The sequence below is a fragment of the Canis lupus genome, chromosome 25 (genome assembly GCF_011100685.1).
Source record: "Canis lupus familiaris isolate Mischka breed German Shepherd chromosome 25, alternate assembly UU_Cfam_GSD_1.0, whole genome shotgun sequence".
Lineage (NCBI taxonomy): Eukaryota > Metazoa > Chordata > Mammalia > Carnivora > Canidae > Canis > Canis lupus.
The window spans coordinates 42,361,181-42,383,800 of record NC_049246.1 but is presented as its reverse complement, the minus strand read 5'-3'; the positions used below and the strand labels follow the sequence as shown (position 1 = coordinate 42,383,800).

Below are 22,620 nucleotides of genomic sequence, written 5' to 3'. Positions count from 1 at the left end.
CAGAATGTTTTGTTTTGAAAACAGATATTAGCACTTTTTCCCTTATTGTCTTTGACATGCAGTTTGGTTGGCAGAGTTTAGGTGTGAATTCCATCTTTGGGGTTTCTTTTGCAATTTTAGTTTTTGAGGTGTTTTCAAGCTTTCCTCTTAGACTCCTCCCTAGCTGTTTCTGGTTCGTTTGTTCATTCATTCACTCACTCATTCATTCATTCATTCAACGAGGTCTCTAGGCCTTTCTGAAGCTGTTTCTCTCTTTGTCCTATGATGGCCTCCTTGCCTTCCTGCTCCCCTCTCCTGGGCAGTCTCCTTTTACCAGTAAGAGTTTTCACATTTCTACCCCTTGAGAGGTGTATCGCCTCCGCTGAGGAAGGCTTGGGTTGTTCTTCTGGAATAAGTGTTTCCAGGAGCAGCGTATCAGTTTTTTGTCCAAACTCTAATTGTCCACAGTTTGGTCTTTCATTGGTCTGAGCTCTCCAGAGCTCCCATAAGTCTTGCATACATCCTATCAGAGATTTTCATGTCATCACTGTCTGCTCACCTCACTCACTTGAAAAGAGGCTCGCTGATGCCTCAGCACAAAATGAAATCTTCCTTAATCCTTTTGTCACCTCTGGTTTATTCTTACTGGTTTTTGTGATTCTTTTTTTTTTTCCCCAGAAGAAACGTGACTGTCTTGTTTTATATTTTGGCATTACTTATTTCTACCTCTCCTAGTTTGTTTTGGTTATTTTTGTTTTTTTATTTTTGGGCGAGAAATGACTACACATAAAAATTTGGTGGCTGTGGTTTCGTGTTTCGTTCAATTTTCTTTCTCTTTTACTGCTACAACAAGTTGGTACTTGTATTAGATGTATTTCATCTTAATATTTTCTCCTTTAAATTTTAATAAAGGAAGGTACTAAGTTTTACGATTTTTTTGATCATTGATTTTAGTGTATTCAGCAATGCTTTTTGGTACAGTTTTTAGAGTGGTTCTTATTTTAATGGTACTGTATGTGCTATCACTTAATGTTGATTTATTTCACTTAGGGTTACATATAGCATATTACAAATGGAAAGTTACAAACTGAGTTTGATGAATATGAATTTGTACTTTTAAAAATAAAAGATATATTTGTCTTAGTGATAGAGAACGGAGGTGGAGTGGGGTAGAGGGAAAGAATCCCAAGCAGACTCCCACTGAGCATGGAGCCCAGTGTGGGGCTCTGTCCCATGACCCCGAGACCACCACCTGAGCCAAAATCAAGGGTCGACTGGACAGCTGTCACCAGATGCCCTTGAATTTATACTTTTAAAGGGCATCATATAAGAGAATTGGTCTGAGAGTCAGGAGACTGGAGTTCTAATCTGATTTCAATTTTAGATAGTTGAACATAGATGAATTTCCTTTGAATCTTGTCTATTAGATATGAGTAATATTTGTTCTCTCTGTAATTCTGGGGTTATTAGGATTGAAGAGATAGACATGTTTTAATTATACAAAGTATTCATATAGAACAACAGTATATAAAAATAATTTTGTCTTTGTTAGAGAAAACACTGAATTTCTATGAGTGAATCAGGATTAAAAGAATATGTGAATTTGGAGGCATAAAAACTAGGACTAAAAACTCAAGCATTAATTGGACAGTGGGTCACCTAGCCTTATTACTTGAGATCTACTACCCATGTTTGTCTAATGACTTTTTTTTGAGATTTTATTTTACTTTATTTTTTTAATTTTTTTTATTTTTATTTATAATAGTCACACAGAGCGAGAGAGAGGCAGAGACACAGGCAGAGGGAGAAGCAGGCTCCATGCACCGGGAGCCCGACTTGGGATTCGATCCCGGGTCTCTAGGATCGCGCCCTGGGCCAAAGGCAGGCACCAAACCGCTGCGCCACCCAGGGATCCCTTTACTTTATTTTTTAAGATTTTATTTATTTACTAATGAGAGAGACAGAAAGAGAGGCAGAGACATAGAGGGAGAAGCAGCCTCCCCTGCAGGGAGCCTGATGTGGGACTTGATCCCGGGACCCAGGATCACAACCTGAGCCAAAGGCAGATGCTCAATTACTGAGCAGCCCAGGCAACCCTTGAGGTTTTATTTATTTATTTGGGGGAGAGAAAGAGAGCTTGAACAGAGGGGAAGGCAGAGGGAGAGGAGAAGCATACTCCCTGCTCAGCAGGGAGCCTGATGCAGGGTGAGATCCCAGGACATCAAGATCATGATCCCAGTCAAAGGCAGACACTTAACTGTTGAGTCATCCAAGTGCCCCATCTAATGAAATCTTTAAAGGATGGAATCAGGAAGCCAAGCCCTCAAGAGCAAAGAACTTAAACCAGCAGTTGAGATACTTTTACCTGTTGTCTCTACTCTGTGTGTCTGCGTGCGCATATGCTAGTATGCACTTTCTTCAGTCTCTCGACTGCTTCCTAATGTGGCTGTGTTCAACATAATGCCAGACTTTGCACTTAACCACCTAGGTACACAATCTAAGTACCCTGGGGAAGGACTCTGAGTGGTCTACCATAGGTCATTTACAGAGTCCCGAACCCTAGTTTAGTTTTGGGTGTTATGGGATACAGGGGCTTGTCATGTAATATGTGACAACTTCTGTAAGAATCTGTGGGACTACACTGAATAAAGAGAAACATGAAATATGGTTGTCTAGTACATGTATCCCCTTGTAGTATTTAATGACACATCTAAATTTGCAAAATGCCGTGGAGCTCTTCAGAGTTGTAATATGCAGAAACAGATTTTTAAAAACTTGAGTAGGCAAGATTTCAGGTGAACTGTAGTGGGGGCAAGTGCAAGGTAATGAGTTAGAAAAATCAATCTAAACCTTGCCGATGGATAATGAACTTTGAGTTAATTGCCATTTGACTGGTAAAAGTATTTAGATACTGCTCTGGGAGTGTGTGTACTTTTCTACTGTGGGATATTCTAGTCCTGTTTTTGCTATTGATTTCTATTCATTTGTATTCATTATGGTCAAAGAATATACTCTTTGTGATTTCATTTCCTTGAGTTTGTTGGTTTACCGTATGAGGCCCAGTGTGTGGAGAGTTTCTGTCAATATTCTGTGTGTGCTTGTAAAGAATGTGTATTTGCAGTGTTAAATTTGTCCCCATTAGGTCTATTGATAATATTGTTGTTCACCTCTGTATCCAAACTAATGTATTTTTTGGTTGTCTTGTTAATACCAGTTACTGAGAGAGGAGTTTTAAAATTCTGGATTTGCATGTTTTTCAGTTTTTGTTTTAAGGTTTTAAAAGCTGATGAGGAATTGCTGTCTTTCTGGGGGGAGTGTCTGGGTGGCTCATTTGGTTGAGCATCCAGTTTTCAGGTCATGATCTCAGGATCTTGGCATCTAACCCCAGTTGAGCTCTGTGCTCAACAGGGAGTCTGCCTGAGATTCTCTCCCTCTCCTGTCTTCTGGTGCTTGTTCTCTCTCACTCTCTAATCTCAAAAAAAAAAAAAAAAAAAAGGAATTGCTATCTTCCTGAATTGAACCTTTTATCATTATGATGGAACTATTTAAAAACTTTATTTATTTACTTTAAAATTTTTAATCTTTTAAAAGTAAGCTCTATGCCCAGAGTGGGGCTTGAACTCCTGGCCCAGGGACCAAGAGTCCGGTGTGCTGATTGAGCCAGCCGGGCGTCCCTGCAGAACCCATTTTTATCTCTAGTAATGTCTTTTTAAAACTTTTAATGTCAGTTTTTTAATGCTAATAAGCTACACCAGCTTTTTTTGTCCAGTGTTTGCATGGTATTTTCTAATTTACTTCGTTTCCCCATCCTGGTATTTTAGATTGGTCTCTTCTAGTTGAAATGTTTTAAAAAATCCAACTAGAGATTGAGTTTTACCATTTTATTTTCTAATTTGTTGCTCTCACTTGAATTTGTTTTTTAATAGATGTATGATTTTAGTCTTTGGTTACTTTAGAAAATAAAATAGTATATCTAACAAGGTTCCTTAACTGGTTCCTTAACTTGTAGAAACACAAAGACTTTATTAGAATAGTATCTCGGTTTACCAGGCTCATTGGCTTTAAGATACTGTTGTCATTTTACTTTCATCAGTTTTTAAAACCTTAACTGGAATTTCATAGAATTAACTTTCATTTACATCTATCTGTCATCCTTGTTAATCTTGCATTTCAGTGCTATGTCAAGGTCCTTTCCTTTGTAATGCTGGTGGAAAAACTCAGTTTTTAAACCGACAAAAGTTAAATTAAAAAAAAAAAGATTCTATTTATCTGTTTGTGGGATGGCTAGAGGGCAGAGGAAAAGACAATCCTAAGCAGGATCCACACCTATGGTGGAGTCCAACTTGGGGCTTGATTTCACAACCTGAAATCATGACCGGAATGGAAACCAAGTTATGACTCTTGGTTAACTGAGCCACCCAGGGGCCCAAAAAGCTTAATTCTTTTTTTTTTTTTTTTTTTTTTAAGATTTTATTTATTTATTCATGAGTGGGGGGTGGTGGGAGAGAGAGGCAGAGACACAGGCAAAGGAAGAAGCAGGCTCCATTCAGGGAGCCTGAGGTTGAGACTCGATCCGGTGTCTCCAGGATCACACCCTGGGCTGAAGGCAGGCGCTAAACCGCTGAGCCACCCGGGCTGCCCCAAAGCTTAATTCTTTAAAGATAATTTCATTTAGTATAGAATGCTTGATTGGCATGTATCTTTAGTATGCTGAAGAAAATATAATTTCACTGTCTTCTGGCTTCCATTGTCGCTGAGGGCAGCTGATGATAGTCTGTAAAAAATAATTCCCTCCTTTCTCTTGTGCTGTAAGATTTTCTCTGTCGTTGGTACTTTGTTTTATTCCATAGTTTCATTATGACATGTCTAGGTAACTGTCTTTTTATTTATCTTATTTGAGATCATTTGGGCATCTTGAATTTAAGAGTTGGTATCTTTTAACAGTGCTAGAAAATTCCAAGCCAATAGATGTTAAATATGCTTCACTATGTCTTCATTCTTATACTTCTGAAATTTTAATCTTTTGGCATCTATGTTACATTCTGTGTAATTTATATTTTGATGCTTTGCCTGACTTGGTCTGATATGCTGCCAGACCTGTCTTTTGAGCTTTAGTTTTATTTCCATATTAGAAGTTCCTTTGGTTCTCTTCCAGATTAGGTCCCTTTTAATAGTTGTTTTTGGTTGCCTTTAGTTTTTGCAGTTTTGTTCTTTGTATCTTTTAACATCGGGGGCATTTTGCCTAAGATTTGTCTGATAATTCTAATATCTGAAATCTGTGTGATGGTTTCTGTTTGTGCAGATTCTTGTCTACGGTGCCTTGTTTATTTATGTGTCCTCTTTGTGGTGTCCACTGTTTGTAGTTTATTTGTAGAGGTTTCCTAAAGCCTGGAATAAAGGTGCCTTTATCCAGAGAAGATGTGCATTGCTTCTGTCAGGTATTTAGGGGACTAACACTTTTGCTACCCAAAGTGTAGCCCTCAGGCTGGCAAGGGAGCTTGTTAGAAATGCAGCGTTTCAGGCTTATACCTATATTTTAATAAGAATCTGTATTTAAAAAAAAAATCCATATTTTACTGCCATCCCAGGTCATTCTTAGGCTTAAATATTGAGCAGCTCTGCACTAAAAAAAATAGACAAGATTTGGAAAGCTCGGGCTTAAAGTTTCTTGGATATTTCAGATTGTTCAGAATATGACTAGAAATCTTGGCCAGGCATGTATAGATTTTCAGATACAGGTTTTTAATTTTCTCTTTCTCTCCCTTGATGACTCCCTTTGTCCTCACTGCTTAGCAGCAAGGTGATTCATCAGTTGAGTGGGGTAGGGATTTAGGTAGAAATCTGGTCATCTCAGTCCTCAAGGTGTAGCCCAGAGTGTTTTTATTTTTTTAAAATGATAAAGACTAAAATTTGAAATAAGATTAGGTTCTTGTAGTTTGGTCTTGGTCAGGTGAAAAGAGCTCCAAATGATCAGCAGCATTAGTGAGGAAGTATAAATTCGAACAGTGAGATACCACTACACATCAATGAGAATGACTAAATTTAAAAAGATCAATAACACCATGTATTGACAAGGTTATGGAACAACTGGAAATTATCACTTAGTGGTAGTAGTGTAAAATATAGCTGCTTTGGGAAGGGTCTTATGGTTCCTTTAAAAGTTAATCATAACCTTCACAAATATCTAGAGATTCTACTCGTAGTAGTTACATAAGAGAATTGAAAGCATATGTCCATGGAAAGACTTATAGATGTTTGTAGCAGCTTTATTCATAATGGCCCAAACCTAGAAACAGTCCAAGTGTGAATGAATGGATAAACAAAATAGAGTATCACACCGTGGAATACTACTCAGCAGTACACACTGATGTACTCAGCCACATAAATCAGTCTCAGGATATATTGAGTCAAAGAAATTTTGTACAAAACAGTACACATTCCGTGACTCAATTTACATGAAATTGGAAGAGCTAAAGCTAATCTCTAGTTAGAAAAAATAGAATGGTTTTGGAGTTTGGAGGAGTTCGGGATTGACTGGAGCACAAAGAAACTTTCTTGGGTGATACTCTTTCTTGATAGGGATTTAGGTTCCACATTTATTTAGGATTTAGGTGTATGCATTTAACAAAATTCATTAAGTTTTATACTTAAGATTTGTGTATTTCACTGTATGTAAATTTAACTGAAAACCTGAAACAAAATTTGCACACTAGTTAATGATAGTAAAATGATTCTGCAACTTACTTTGAAATGCTTCAAAAATAGGATGGACGTTTAGCAGGACAGGCAGGGATGCATAGGTGAATAGATAGGGATACATCTATGATAAGGAAGAGTAATATACTGCTACTTGTAAAAAGCTAGGTGATGGAATTATAGGTATTTATTGAGCAATTCTCAACTTTGTGTGTTTTGATAATTTTCAATAATAAATCATTGGGGAAAAAGTGTGAGAAGTGAAAAAGATTACAATGAGTTCAGGAAGGGAATTGGATTTATACAACTATCCTGTTTTGCACATTTTGTTCAGTTTGTATTTGTGCCATTTTAAGAGCAATAACTGTTCTTTTGATTTAAAAATGGCTTTTAATTTTTTGGTTTAATCATTTTATACCAGCTGAGAAATTTTTTTTTTTTGGCTGGTAGAAAGCATGAGTGTCACTGGTCCATATCCATTCTAGTGTGCCAAAGACTTGTAGCTCACCATTATTGCTGTCTATATCCATTTATGTATATTGAAGAGATCTAGTGCTCAGTTTATTATTTTTTTATTTTTTAAAAGATTTTTATTTATTCATTAGAGACACACACACACACACACACACACACACACAGTCACACACAGGCTGAGGGAGAAGCAGGCTCCATGCAGGGAGCCTGATGTGGGACTCCATCCCAGGACTCCAGGATCATGCCCTGGGCTGAAGGCAGGCGCTAAACCATTGAGTCATTCAGGGATTCCATGGTGCTCAGTTTAGAAGGGCTTTTGTTAATATGCTTTAATGCTTTTTTTGATCCAAGTAGGCTAGTTTCACTTTGTTTTCATTGTATTCCATGTTTACCTGTTAGTTACATTTTCTTGCTTAAGGTGCTGTTGGTTGGTACTTGAGATTTAGCTGGATGCTAAAGTGCAGAGTGCCTGAAGTGGAGGGGTTTTGTCTTTTTGCCAGAGCAGAGTGTATGATAGCTGTTTAGCTCCCCCACCAGTAATTGGGTGAAGTGTTGAACTGATTGTGCATCCTCTGGAGTTTACTGGTAGTACTTGGATCTTACTTACAGTATCAGAAGACTTGTGCTCTGTATGCAGCTTCTTCTCATGTAGAAGGAGGGAATACTTCCACACTTAGAAACAGGACTGTACGAAGATGTATAGGGTCACCATGGCCACTTGTCAAATGATGGGGGGACAGGGTTTGTTTTCTTCTGTATCGACCTCTGAAAGGCCTGTTTTCTTTGATAATTTTAAAGTGTGTGGAATTGGGAGGCAAGGATTTAAAGGATGAATTAATGAAATGTAGGTTGACACATTTAGGTCAAGGATAATTTGTTCTATATCCAGAAGCTTAATTTTTCTCATTTCTAAGAAAAGTGAAATCTCTATGGACACATTTTTTAAATAAGCAAGTGGTGAGGACTCTGAAAACAAAAGCAAATCTTTTCCCTTCTAAAGATCGTAATAACGTATTTTGAGTGCTTACTCTTTCTATGAGAGACTTATGGAGGATTTCAAACATATACAGAAATAGAACTGTAATGAACCTCTGTGTACCCATGACCCAGATCCTACACCATCAATTCCTGGCCACTTTTTTCACCTGTACTTTTAGCCCCGCCTCAATTATTTTGAAGCAAATTTGTGTTGTTACTTGATCTGTAAATATTTCAGTCTGCTTCTTTGAAAGATGAGAACTCCTTTTATAGACCTAAGCTTAATCCTATGACTGTACAATAAAAAATAGTTCCTTAAGCTCTGTAAATATGTAGTTAGTGTTCACATTTTTCATACTGCGTTTTGTTGCTGTAAGTCTCTTAAAATTTAATACGTATGTGCTCCCCCCATCCCCCAGTTTGCTTGCCTTTTTTTTTTTTTTTAAGATTTTATTTATTTATTACTGAGAGACACAGAGCAGCAGACACAGGCAGGGGGAGAAGCAGGCTCCACGCAGGAAGCCCGGCGCTGGACTTGATCCCAGGTCTCCAGGATCAGGCCCTGGGCTGAAGGCAGGCGCTAAACTGCCGAGCCACCCGGGCAGCCCTTGCTTGCTTTTTTTTTTTCCTCAAGAAGAGCTCACTAGTTTGCACTAGTATGCAAGGGTGGGAGTGGAGGAGTGGGAGAGGCAGAGGGAGGAGAGAGGGGGAGAGAGAATCTTAAGCAAAGCCCCACACCCAGTGCAGAGCGCAATGGGGGGCTTGATCTTCCAGCCCTAAGTTCAGGACCTGAGCCAAAATCAAGAGTCAGACAACTTAACTGACCCCCCCCCCCCCACCAGGTGCCCCTGCTTATTCTATTTTCTAAGTGTTTTAGTTAGTTTTATTAACCTCATGAGATCTGCTTATCCTCAGTTTTTAGATGAGGAAACAGCCTTTCATAGGTAAGAAATTTCTCCAAGGTTAACGTGGTTTATGGTGGAGCCAGAATTCAAACTGATTAAAGAAAAATAGGTGCTTTGTACAGGCTTCCCTCTCTTCCTTACTGTTGACATTTAGGTATTTTTTTTCCCCTTACATATGTACAAACACATAGAAGTTTCCCGTTTCATTCTTGTCTTCAGGTCTCAGCTTAAAATATCTCTTTAGAGAGGTATATTACCTGATGAGTCAGCCTAAAGTAGCCTTTTCCTTCCCACTTCCTGTTTTTCTCTCCGTCCTATTTTTCTCCTATTCCATCTTTTCATGGCACTTAGCACAGTGTGCAAATAGCTTGATTATTTTTTGTCTTCCCAATTGAGCGTGAGCTCCATCCATGCAAAGATTGTTGATGCCTGTCAAGGCTCGCAAATATTGGTTGAGGGAATTAGCTAAGTATTGTGCTTCATATGAGTGCAGCATGTACAAATCTACTTCTTGTATTTAGGACCTCTAAGCATGCCATAGACTTGCTGCAGTGTGCTTATTACTTAACCATTCTCCTTCTGAGAACATTTGGATTCTCTCCAGTTTTTCTATGACATACTGCAGCTAACATCTTGATTACATATATCTTTGCATACTTGTGCAAGTGTTTCTTTAGATTGTTAGATTCCCAGAAGATTCCTAGAAGTGGAATTGCTGGATTCTAAGTAGATGAGTGGCAATTTTTAATTATGGGATGTAGGGAGAGTCATGTAAAGATTGCGAAGGATTAGGTGATACATAAGATAGCAAAAAAAGGTGGTGTAACCTGTGTCAGTTCTGAAACCTACCTGATACTGGAATGAATGTAAGGGGCTTTAGAAAAAATCAGCTGGTTTCCCTTTACCCTCATTCTGATTGGGCCCAGGAATCTGTATGAAAAACTTAGGTTTGGGAATAACAACTCTAAAGTTGTTCTTGCTTATAGATTTGTTACATGTTCTGGCTCATTATGAGGCAGTCATCATACCTACTTATTTTTGGTGATACTACTATTTGTAGAAATGTGCGGCACTGGTCTGTAGAGTATGTGACATTCTAAATATGAGGGTTTTTTTTTTAACTTTTGAAAAATATTTTCTGAGACTTTCAGATTTAGATGCAATTCTTATGACATGATTTTAAACAAATTTGGTACTCTGCATTGTTCTTTGTATTAAAGTTACAGTTTGTATCTTGTCTCTTCAACTTTGAGTTGCATTTTTTTAGCTTTCTTTTCCATGATCCTAGCCACAAACTTGGTGATATTTGTTCCTGAAAATTCTCCAGGATTTAATGCTGTTGACTACAGGTTGCATATTGTTGCATCAAAAAGTTGGTACCAATCCATGATTATCACAGTGTTGAAATACCTTTTGTTGTTGCAAGGCAGGCTAGGTAGACTTTCTAATACAAGCAGTGTTAAAGAAATTAACCTCTTTGATTTCATTATCACGTTGGAATCCACAGCAGTGACAACATGTATTGAAGAAAATATTTGGAAAGTAGTTACCTTCTTAGGTGGGCCCCTATGCTCTAAAAGGTTTACATTTACCAAACATAGAGTTGTTTTTCTCTATCTGCGAGCACCTTGCTGTAAACTATGGGATACTTTGTGTTTTACTTTGAATAACTGTGATTCTTCCCAGCAGACCTCTTTCTCTTTGGGAGAGAGAGGCATTTTACCAATTACCCTTCTTCTCTCAGTAGCTCTTCCCTTTTGATTATCATTCTGTGATCATGGTGCTAGTAGGTCTTAATAAGGAAGAATTTACACAACATTCTCCATTTAGTGAAAGCTAAAATAAATATTAGGTCAGAGTGTTAAAAGTGTAGAGCAGAATTAGATTTTAGAGACTATGTAGTACAGCACCTTTCCCTTTTTTGTCTCTTCATTTGTGGATAGGTAGAAAAGAACATCTTTAAGAGGATGTACTAAAAATGCTGGTGATAAGCTGACCTTCTACCCCCACTCACCGACTGGCTAATTACGGGAGCCAGCAGGATTGAGACCTCTTAAAACTGGGTCTATGAGCCAACATTGGCCCATGGGCTGAAACTTGCTGACTCTAGTCTGTAATCCTGAGACCTTAACAACAAGAAAGAAATACTCTATTAAATGCAGTCAGTATTTTGAAGGATTATACAAGTAATAGGAGCTAAGATAGGATTCGCATTAGGGGGTGAGGTGCTCTGTATTTTAGAAGTAGCGGGGGTGGATTTTATCTGTTCGTGATAAATTGATCAGAGTACAGTATTCCACAAAATAGACTTTTGGTGCAGTGATAGATAGGAGTTCTTTCAGTGTTTCAGTGTGTCATTCTCTGTGGTCTGTGTTTTAGGCAGTAAGAACTCCATTTTCTTGGAAACAGGATTTGGATTATAAAATTACATTTTTTTAATATGTATCTGGCGTATGGCCTTTGAAGTAATCAGTTTTTGAATTTTTCTGCAGTTTTTAGTAATGAGACCTCATGATTTAAAAAATGAAGATGAGACAATAATCTGCTAAAAATGGCTAGTGTTTTCATGGTTTGTGGGTTGTTTTTTTTTTTGGTTATTTTTACCCACTGTCATCTTCTGTAGAGTTAAAATTACAACATATATAATTGTGTAAAGAATTTTATGAGTAGGGAAATAGGTACATGATTCAAAATCCTCAAAAAGGCCTTAAAGGGTCCTATTCTAACAAGGTAAATAGTTTAAAGATTTTTTTTTTAATGTATTGTCTACAGGTAATATTTAAGCCAATGCTTGCTTATATAAAATTACATATGTAGATATATTCTCTGCCCAGCATTCTGTACCTGCTCTTTTGCTTACCAAAATGTTGACAGTAGTTTGGTTTCCAGTGCATAGAGCATTTTCGTTTTCAAAATCTTAGGGTGGTCTTCCTGTTTTATAACGTATTTTATAACCGATTTTTAAAATTGTGCAATAGTATTTTTTTTCTTCTGTTTCTAATAATAACCATGTCCTCCTTTTTTGTCTTCCTCGGTTGTTTCGCCAATTCAAATTTCTTCCTCCGACTTGTAATTAATTTTCAATTTTGCTTTTTTGGTTATTCTCCTTTTTGAGCAGAGCAGATCATCTAGGTGCAAAGCCGTTGTCCTACCTCTGGCTTTGTCGTTTGGTGATTGCCCAGCTGATCTTAATTTTGGAGTTAACTTTTCCCTTACCTGCTTCTCTCTCTGGTTCTAGTCTGTTCCTTCCTTCCTTCCTTCCTTCCTTCCTTTTCCTTCCTTTTCCTTCCTTTTCCTTTCTTTTCCTTTCTTTTCCTTTCTTTTTTTTTCTGGTCTTGGTTAATCAGGGTGCCATTAAATACAAATGATGTGTGTACCTGCCTTCTTTTTAGTAGCCACGCCTCTCTTGCTAGACTGGCTCGTGAAACTACCGTAAGGAGGAGGTACTTTGATTTTTGTTGCCCTTGCTCTAGTTTTTAGTTTTTTCAAGGGAAAGGTCTTTGATAAGAACCCTTAAGGTATTATTCTTAACCTTTTTCTTCTTTAAAAACTCTGTGGTCTTTACCTCTTTCCTGTTTTCGGTATAGATTTTACTATATCTGGCAAATGGTCTTCTATGGCTTAGGGTGTAGTCCCATTTTTTTCCTCTAGTTTCATCATAAATGGGATTTTCTTATGAGTTTTAAGCTTTTATTCATTTTGCTTGATTTCAGGAAGGGAAATAAAGAAAAAGAACCTTTACCGTGCTCCTCTTTCTAGGAGGCAACTGTAAATGTCTGTGTTACATCCAAAAATCTTTTGAATCAAGTGCTCTTAGACTCAAGAAATATCAGAGTCCCTGTTATATGCTAATTAACGTATTAACAGTCAGTTGTGAATCTCAGGTCTCGCTGAATAATCTACTTTGTGAAAATAATGCCAAAATTAATCTCATTGACTTGCCATATAGGCGTGTAAAGTAGATTCTCAAGGTGCATTACAATTTTAAATTGTGGCTGTTGGCATCAGTTTGTATGCCTACTGTTGAGTTTGGTTGGTAAATGTTGGGTAACACTTAAAGGATTAAGTGTTTGTTTTAAGCACATTAGTTTTTATTTTATACTTGTTAGTGATGGTATAGTATAGAAATTATTCAGAGTTCAGACCCTGGTGAGTCAGGTGTGTTCTATTTGCCCCTCTCTAAATGGATCAGCTGTCAACAGATCAATAAACAAAAGTGGTTGAATTGGTATTTTGGATTAGAATGGCATAACGTAAAGTGTCCTTTCTACTGGCATTCTGGAGAGCTGGATTCCACTGTCATGTATGTTCCTAAATGGATGCATGCTCTTAAGCAGTTGACCCTCTGCATGTGGATTTCCTCTTGCATAAATGGGATAATTATATCAGCATGGATTGACACTTGAGTTTATGGTTTCTTCTTATGTATGTTCTTACTGCTGCCCAGCAGTCTTCCTTGCTCATGGTCTGCTCCTTTACCTGTTCTCTGTTAGGGAAACTTGAAATCCACTATCTCTTATTTTTCTCGTACATGTTAGTCACAGATTCAGTCAATCTAAGGCACATACTCCTTGCTTTTGTTTATCTTCTCTTGCCTCAGAGATTGCCTTTCTTATCATCTGAGTCTTAGGCTCTTAATTCTTTTTCCTCCTGTAGGAAACTGTACCCCGTTCCAACCTTTTTATAAGTTTTTCCCTTATATTCATAAACATTTTCAAGGCTTATTTTTTCAGAAAGGAAAATCACCCACACTCCTACCCATGTGGCCTGTATCAAACCTGCTTGCCCGTACTTCTTGGCTGTGTCTCCTCCATCCTCTTTATAGCCCCACATTTAGGATTTACTGTCCATTCAACTTAATCATATATACCTTTTCCTCCTCTTCATTTTGGAAACAATTCTCATCAATATCTAAATCTGATGACACTTCTCAGTCTTGTGTTTCTCTCGCTCTCTCCTTTCTTTGACCTTTGAACTTTGCCAATCTTATTCATACTCTTTAGTGTCTGTGACACCACCTTCCTGATCCCTCCTCCATATTTTTTGTTTGTTTTATACAACTTAGTGTTTATTCCGTACACTTCTGATGAGTTTTTGATTCTGCTCAACTGGATTCTTCCTTTTGTGTTTTCCTTAGATTTTAGTGTTTCCTAAGGTTTCATCCTGGGCTTGTTCTTCTCTTTATTCTGCGTACTTTCCATTAAGGAAATGAAATCTCCTTGATGATCTTGGTTTCACCTGGCTTCTGCTCATTGATAATTTCTCTCCTCTATATGTTTTCTTAGCTACTTAATTCCAGATCTTTAGTTCCATCTATAGACTGGAACTCTTTACCTAGATAACCTAAGTAATAACTCAAATTGGACGTGTTTGACATTAGACTTTATTTTTCTGCCCTGTGTTTTATTTGGTAATGTTACTACCATCTCTTCTGTGATTTTTCTCAAGTTAAAAGCATAACTTAAAACTAGAAATAACCTATAGTAAGGATTTTATTCAGCTCACTAATTAATTAAGGGGGAGACCTATTAGGGTAAAGTTGATTTAAAAGCATTTGGGGAACTGGATATTTAGGGGAAATTTAAGTAAGGAATTGTAGAATAAGATTACTGATGCCCCCCAGGGCAGCAAACTGCATCTTTGGGGTTATCTTCTCAGCTGTTGGAGAAGTTATTTGTATTTCTACTAGACACAGATCTGCAAGGCAACTTAAGAATTAGTTTTCTGAACCCCTCAATAATAGCATATAACAAAGTAATTTTCCTCTTTTCTAGAAAATTAATTCCTAGGTGAGCCTGTTAAATAATAATGTTTTGTTTGACATTGGAAGGATATGCTTTCTTGTTTTAGATTACTTTTTTAAAGATTTTATTGATTGATTGATAGAGCGAGCGTGTGCATAAGCAGCAGAGTGGAGAGGGAGAAGCAGGCTCCCCGCTGAGCAGAGAGCCCAGTGCAGGGCTCCATCTCAGGACCTCGAGATCATGATCTGATCCCAAGGCACACACTTAACTGATTGAGCCACCAGGTGCCCCTAGATAACTATTTTTTTTTAAAGAAAATTACTTATTCATGAGAGAGAGAGAGGCGCAGAGACACAGGCGGGGGAGACGCAGGCTCCATGCAGGGAGCCCGAGAGAGAGAGAGAGAGAGAGAGAGAGAGAGAGAGAGAGAGAGAGAGAGAGACGCAGGCAGAGGGAGAAGCAGGCACCATGCAGGGAGCCTGATGTGGGACTAGATTCTGGGTCTCCAGGATCATGCCCTGGGCCAAAGGCGGCACTAAACCGCTGAGCCACCCGGGCTGCCCCTAGATAACTTTATAACTTTCCTTAAACCTGTCTCACCAGAGCAAGAAACTTTGAGCATTTCAGATTAGTGTTCTTATTCTTGTGCATGCTGAAATCTCATAACTACAGACCTATGTTCTCTTTACTGATTGTGTAGATTTCATAGTTTCAGTGTTTGACTGCCATCTCTTCATTCCACCTTCCATTAACAGATCTTCATTTATCCTTAGATCTCTGGGGGCTTAATAGTTGATCTGCCTCCATATCTGCAGGTCTTAGATGCAAAATTTTGGGTTTTAGGCCTTTCATGATACAGATCGAACCTGTTTCCAGGTCCAAATTCTTCCCAGATCTCGTGTTTGAGCGCTAATAATATACTCAGCGTTCCTCCATTGTGATTTCCTCATTCCTCTGTGCCCTTCTTAATGGTTTTGCCTTTCGAAGTTGGCCCTTGTCAATCTGATGAGGGCAAAATTAAGTCACCTTTTCTTGTCTGTTCACAGTATCACCTTTGGTACTACTTCTTGGATCATTTAGTGTATTTTCTGACAATTCGTTTAAGGTATTGGTCAGTTAAAACAGATTTTTTTCCCAAAAAAATGTAAAAGGATTAGAATCTTTGGGATATCCTCCCAGCTTGGAATGTCAGGATTCTCAAATGTTTTGATTAAAAAATGGTAAATGTATAATTATTTTTATTTATTTGGCCATATAACATAGTCCTAAAGGGCATGGACTTTAGGTCAAATCTCTGTTTGAATGTGGTCCGGTTACCTGTTTGCCTCTTGGTGTTAGGATTATTTTAACTAAGTGCCACAGTTTCTCGGAAGGAAGGAAATTTCCAGTACCTATTTTTGGTAAGGTTGTTGTGGAAATTACATGAAAAGGCACTTACCTTGGTACATGGTATAAGCACAGAGTAAATGTTACCCATAATTGTTTTTATTTTAGTTTTCACTTTAAAACCTGCATTTTTCCACTAAATATTTTTTCTAGTGTTAAAATGTGTAGCTTGAAAATACTGCTTTTATGTGCTGTACAACGTTGTTATTGCATCATGACATTGGATTGGTTTTGATGCCCCGAAATTGAAATAAATGCTTAGCCGACCTAATTCTCAAGTCACTTGGCCCTTTTCCCTGTACCCAGTGGCTCTTACTCTTCCTCTCTGCTTCTTGTGGGCGGGGATTGCTTCCTGGCTTTCAGCACCTCTCAAACCCTTGCTTTTCTGGAAGCTGAAAGGTTATTCATTCCAGTTTTAAAGATAGTCTTATTTGAAGTCCTTGACATTCTTTCTTAGGGAAAAATGACTTCTTTTGTAAACAAGGATGACGTCTCTTTTATTGTGGAGTTGTTTAATACTACCACTGGGATGTTTAAGTTACCATACTTGCTCCTAAGTCTAAAAAAAAATTTTTTTTTTGGACCTAATATATATAGTTGTTCGCATCTGCAGTTCTGGATGCCATTACTTAGTCTGAAAGTCCATATGCCATATCTTGTTGCATGCAGGCTTCTCAATTGTATAACTTCCCTTATATGTAAAGGAGGAATAATAAAATGGTTTATAAGGCTCATTGGCACATTTAAATTTTGCTTAATAGAATAAACAGAGGAGTAAAGTGTTATGTAATTGTGTATATTACTGTTGTGATTAATTAAACTCTAGTTTCAGAATCTGAAGCTAAACCAAGTCTCCTTTGGAGGACCACATCTAAATAGAGTGCATTAGAAATGGAGGGTGGGGAGACACTAGATAAGACCTTAGTTCGCTTTGGGGCTAGTCATGACACTCTACATTACTAAATTGGAGATTTGTTTTCCATCAGATGTCCTTCATGTGATGATAATTCTGCACAAGTACTAACTAACCTTTGTGGCATTCCTTTCCTACTTGGCCATTTGATTAGGAAGAACTAACACATCCTTGAGTTAATTTTTACAATCTATCTGTGTTCTCAGTTTTACAATGAGTGAATGGTTGGTTTTGTTTTGTTTTGTTTTGTTTCCCCTAACCTCAACCTCTCTTCTGTGGTTTTTGAATTACAAAATGAGAATGAAATCAGTTTCCAAAATGACTGCAGTTGAAGTTTCTTTGAAAGAATATCCTTTTTATAAAACTTAATGAATTTTTAAATGTAGATTAATATGCATTTGTTTTTCCTGAATAAGTTCTGTTTGCCTGAAGAACTACTTTTTCACATGAAATTCAAATGCTGTTTCACTTCAACAGCGAGTAAGTTTGTTGGTCACTTAGCTGTTAACAAAGTCATCACAAGTTTTACAGTCTTGAACATACCCATTAGTGTTTTTATGCTTTTTCTATTGAATTGAAAGTCCTATAGGCCATTTGTTTTATTTCAATTTGTTAGGAATTAATATCAGAAGTGTTAGTGGAAAAAATCCCAGTGATTATTTTCGCAGAAATGAAGGTAGTAAAAGAGTAGTATGTTTCAGGAGTTGGGAGGTAGCGTTACTAATAGGCTGGACTTAAAACTTTGAGTTTCAGCATGAAGATGGAATCTTTTGAGTTCATATTCCTTTCAGGTTATTAAGATACAGATTCTAGGAATATAGTTTTTATATTAGTGTAACTTGTGTTTGTTTTATTTTTAAAATATTTTATTTGAGAGAAAGCACAAGCAGAGGGAGAAGTAGGCTCTCTGCTGAGCCAGGGAGCCCTATGTGGAGCTCAGTCCCAGGACCCTGGGCTAGCAGATGCTTAACCGACTGAGCCACCCAGGCGCCCCCTTGTGTGTGTTTTAAAATTTAATTAGTAAAGTGCTGGCATAAGTAATTGGTTAAGACAGTACTGAATATTCATATAGCAAGAAGGAAACTTAGATGGTGAAAGCTTTTGGGCTCTTAACTGGAGCCAAAGAGGAGTTAAATTTGGTTGAAGTTGAGGTGGTGGTGATTGCCAGAAGGGATAGATCTCAGTATCAAGATTCAGAGGATTAGTTCCTCCACAGATGGCTTGAACTTTTTTGAATTTGTCTGTAATACAGAGTTGAACTTGGTCTTCCTGGAAAAGGTCACTTCTAGCTTTGGATTTATTGGTAACCTGCCAGTGGGGGAGAGTCCTACATGTGTCTTGTTAATCTTATATTTACTTTTTTGGGTTTCAAACTTCAGAGTTTAACAGAGCCTGGCCTCCTTCCTTAAAGATCAACTTATGGACTGCTTGATTGGCTCAGTTGGAGCATGCAACTCCTGATCTCATGGTTGTGAATTCAAGTCCCATGTTGGGGGTAAAGATTACTTAAAAATAAAATCTTTTTTTTTTTTTTTTTTTTTTTTTTTTTTAAATCAACTCATGCTTTAAAAGCAGGTAGCACTTTGGTCTTCTTACTTGCCACCCTTTCTCTCTTAAATCTCAAGAATTATCCATGAGCAGGCCATAGGCTGATAATGGTACTGTTGGAGCTCTGAAGATGTTGGGCATATTGTTTAGATTATTTTGGTAACTATAGGTCAGAATAAGGAGTGTAACTTATACTTCTATTTGAATGACTTAACACCGCATGACATACAGTATGCATTTAGTAGCAGAAAATAGGCAGGTGAGTTCTACCAAACTTGTTGAATAATATCTGCTTTTCAAAGTGAAAGTAGCATTATCATGCTAGTCTTTTGTATCCATGCTCTTTAGGGTCCAAGTGAAATGGCATTGTGATGTTTGAACTGGTAAAGATTCTTGTTTGAATTCTGAGATAGAATGGCTTTTCTTTCTTTCTTTTTTAAAGATTTAATTTATTCATGAGAGACACAGAGACAGAGGCAGAGACACAGGCAGAGGGAGAAGCAGGCTCCAAGAAGGGAGCCCGATGTAGGACTCGACCCGGAGTCTCCAGGATCATGCCCTTGGTTGAAGGCGGCACTAAACCGCTGAGCCACCTGAGCTGCCCTTTTTCATTCTTTAATAGGGTGCAGTTCTCTTGTGCAGTATAACTAGGAGAGCTCTTTTAAAATTTCTCCAATTTCTGCACCCACAGAATCAGAATCTCTGAGAGCAAAAGCCAGGCATTCATATTTTGACAAAGCTTCTCAGGTTATTGTGAAGCTTATCCTTAATTAAAAACACCATTTATTGTGTTTATAGCAAAATTCACTTTGAGAACTATTATTGCTAGAAATGTAAACTTACCTTGCTAGTGGTTTTTATGGTGAAGTCTCCCTCAATATAGATTATTTTGCTACAAGTATTCTTTTCTTCTGAGTAAGCATTTATAGTAATAACAGTAATAGTTAATATGTAGTGAGGTTTTGCAATACCAGAGGTACTGTGTTAAGTGGTTTGCATGGATTTCTCATTTAATCGTTCCAACTGCTCTGTGAGGTGAGTTCTTGATTCCCATTCAGTAGACTGAAGGACAGACAACAAGGTGCGTGGACTCAGAATTCAAACTCTGCTAGAGGCAGTTTGATTCCAGAGCCCTTCATTTCTAACTTCTGTGCTAGAATAAACCTGCCTTATTTATGGCTTGCAAAAGGTAAATAACAAAGATGACTCCTTTCATCTCAGGCTTCAGAGCCCAGGTCCTCTTTCTCAATGGCAGGCAGTATTAACAAAGTCTGTCTTATGAATCCTTCCATCAGTTTGCAGGGTGTAGACAATCCATGAGGGTATATACGCAACCTTTTTAAGTATACATACCCACAGCAGGGAGTTTTATACTGTTTACCCTCTACCATATCTTGGGGGAGATCTTTCCATATCGGTACACGTAAATTTAATTTTTCTCTAAATGTTTTAATACTATTTCCTGTTCTTCCTAAAACTGACAGTAATTACATTAGTGATTTGAACTTTCTCACCAGGGTTTGTTTAGTATCTTAATTGATGAAAATGTGGACATATGTGATAGAAACAATCCTTTTCCACTGATTTGGGTCAGCATGTAACTTAAGACCCACTTCCTGTTAAAGGCATGGAATTGAATCTCTTAAAACAAAATCCAGTAATAGATTTAATCATGATTAATTTGCATTCTCTTTAGCACCATTTCCAATAATGTCACATTCATTCTCTTCCCTCCCCAGTAAATAGAATTAAAGAACTCTGCTTGGAGTTTGGCTGGAGGCTTAAGAAAAATTGTGAAGGCCTGATTAATAGAAATTGTGATTCTTTTTATGATAGTAATATTGGCCTTATCAGTTGAACTGATTTTCTTTTGAGTATCAGCCTTTCTTCTGTATTGCAATTAAATTTCTTATAGAAAGTTCATGTTGATTAAGAACTGTGTTTTGAGCTAAATTGTTATACTTAAGAATTATGCTCTCAATTTCTGGTTGCTAACAACTCTGTGAGATAGATAGGTGATATACTGATTTCACAGAAGAGGTAAATGAAATCTAGAAATTAAGTATCTTGTCCAAGGTCACAGCCAGCATAGCTGATGTTGAAATCTAGAATATGTGGGACCATTTCTCAATTCACTGTACTTGAGCTGCTTTCTCTTCATTTCTCCATAGTGTTATGGTTTCATTTGTATTTATGATGGCATTTATTATTCATAGCAATACTGTGAAGTAGGTATGATGTGTTTTTGTTTTTTTTTTTTATTTTGTGGCTGAGGAGTTGGAGGCTAGAGGCTCTGATTTGTACAGAGGCATAGTGCTTTTAATGCCTGTTCTATCACAGGACTTGAGCCAAGGTACTCTGATGTTGGGTGCAATGCCCTTTTCTACACACTACAAGAAATGGAAAAGCAAATATAAATTTCTACTGTGCTCTGTTTTCTTTGTGAATTTCCTGGGTGTTCCATACAAAATCTTTAATTTTATGTGCTGAGTTTTGGACCACGTGCCTTAATTTTGGTGTATTCCCAACATCTTATAATATACTAATCAGATTTCAAATAAGGCAGTGTGTAGCATTGGTGAAGGCTGTACAGATTATTTACATAAAATTTCCCCTTCATTTTGGGTGCCCTTTACTTGGTTTTTGTGTTGTACTTTTGATTTTGTAAATCAAAAATAGCTGATTTTTTTCTTATTTTTTTTCCTTTTTAGTGAATGGTAGTGTCTAGAAAGGGTATGTCCCTTCAAGAGAGAGGTGCCAATGTCCAACCGGCCTAATAACAATCCAGGGGGGTCACTGCGACGTTCACAGAGGAACACTGCCGGGGCCCAACCACAAGACGACTCGATAGGAGGAAGGTATGTATTTGATGGTAATTGGTGAAAAAAGTCTTCTTATAAACCTCATCATGAAGACAAAAACTTAAATGGTTCAGTACAAATGGGTAATTTTTTCCTAATTTTTGAGCCAAGTAACAAATAAAACTGGAATTCAAAGCAGTTCTTTCATCATTTCCCAAATGTGCTAGGCTCAAAAAATACTTGTCATTGACATTATCAGAAATCTAATTTAAGGGTCATGACCATATGGTTATATCCTGTTTGGTTTGCCCTTTCTCTTCACTCTCTTAAACACGTGCTATAGCATGGCTTTCAATTGAACATTTTTGGTGCCTCTCTTTATCTGTCATTATTTACATTATTGAAAGGAAGTTTCATTTAAGATCTTGTACTGATAACTAGCTTTTGAGTCCCCTCTCCCCCCCATCTTATTGTTTGACAGCATATGGATGCTGACAGGCTGGTGAAGTGGTCTGACTTTGTGGGCATATCACATCCTCATCATTTTCTTAGTGGTCTGGTGTTAGCAGGGTTTAGTCGGAGTATTTGTATAGGAGTTAGTGTGAAGAATAAGATGCATTCTCTGGAATGGAAAATACTGTGTTGTAATTTAGCCAAAGACTGTCATTTTATGGATAAAATACTTTGAAGTTTACTTTTGCAAGGCGTAATTCTCTGACCCATGTTTAGCTTGCAGTCAGTAATGGCAAGATTCTGACATGACTACCTGATAGAACATTTGGAGGCATTACCATGTATATATTGTCTAGTAAATTTATAAAAAATAAGCATCGACTGTAAAGAGTATATAAAGTTCTCCTGTTGATGTCAGGCTATTTTTAGTAGTTGAGCATTTGGACTTTGGACTAGGACAGCATTCTGTGCCATGACTGCCATTCAATAGCCATGTGTCCTTCGTTATATCTTTTAGGAAACCTCAAGTTGTTAGTCCACACGGTGGGGGGAATATTTGTTTCCTAGGGCTGTTAGTTAACTTCAGCAATGTATGTTACACTGGTAGCACAGCGCTTAATACAGAGCTCTGACCTTGGTTTTTGCTTTTTTACATTCAGATTATTCTTTGTAGCAGCCGCATTTTATTTATCTGTTGATTAAAAAAATATGCCTTTTGCTTTATAAAAACATTGCGTGTTTAT

General features: G+C 37.5%; 1 protein-coding gene across 17 annotated transcripts in view; it reads left to right on the top strand.

Moving 5' to 3' along the window:
* TRIP12 (thyroid hormone receptor interactor 12) overlaps positions 1 to 22,620 on the top strand; it is a 147,071-nt gene that overhangs the window by 22,405 nt on the left and 102,046 nt on the right. For 10 of the 17 annotated variants that reach the window (XM_038574070.1, XM_038574083.1, XM_038574082.1 and 7 more), the window contains exon 1: positions 21,384 to 21,481. In XM_038574070.1, the coding sequence (XP_038429998.1) occupies positions 21,384 to 21,481 (98 nt within the window). Of the gene's footprint in view, positions 1 to 21,334; positions 21,482 to 22,620 lie in introns of those variants that run through there. The other 7 variants (XM_038574078.1, XM_038574084.1, XM_038574080.1 and 4 more) reach the window with 1 other exon arrangement.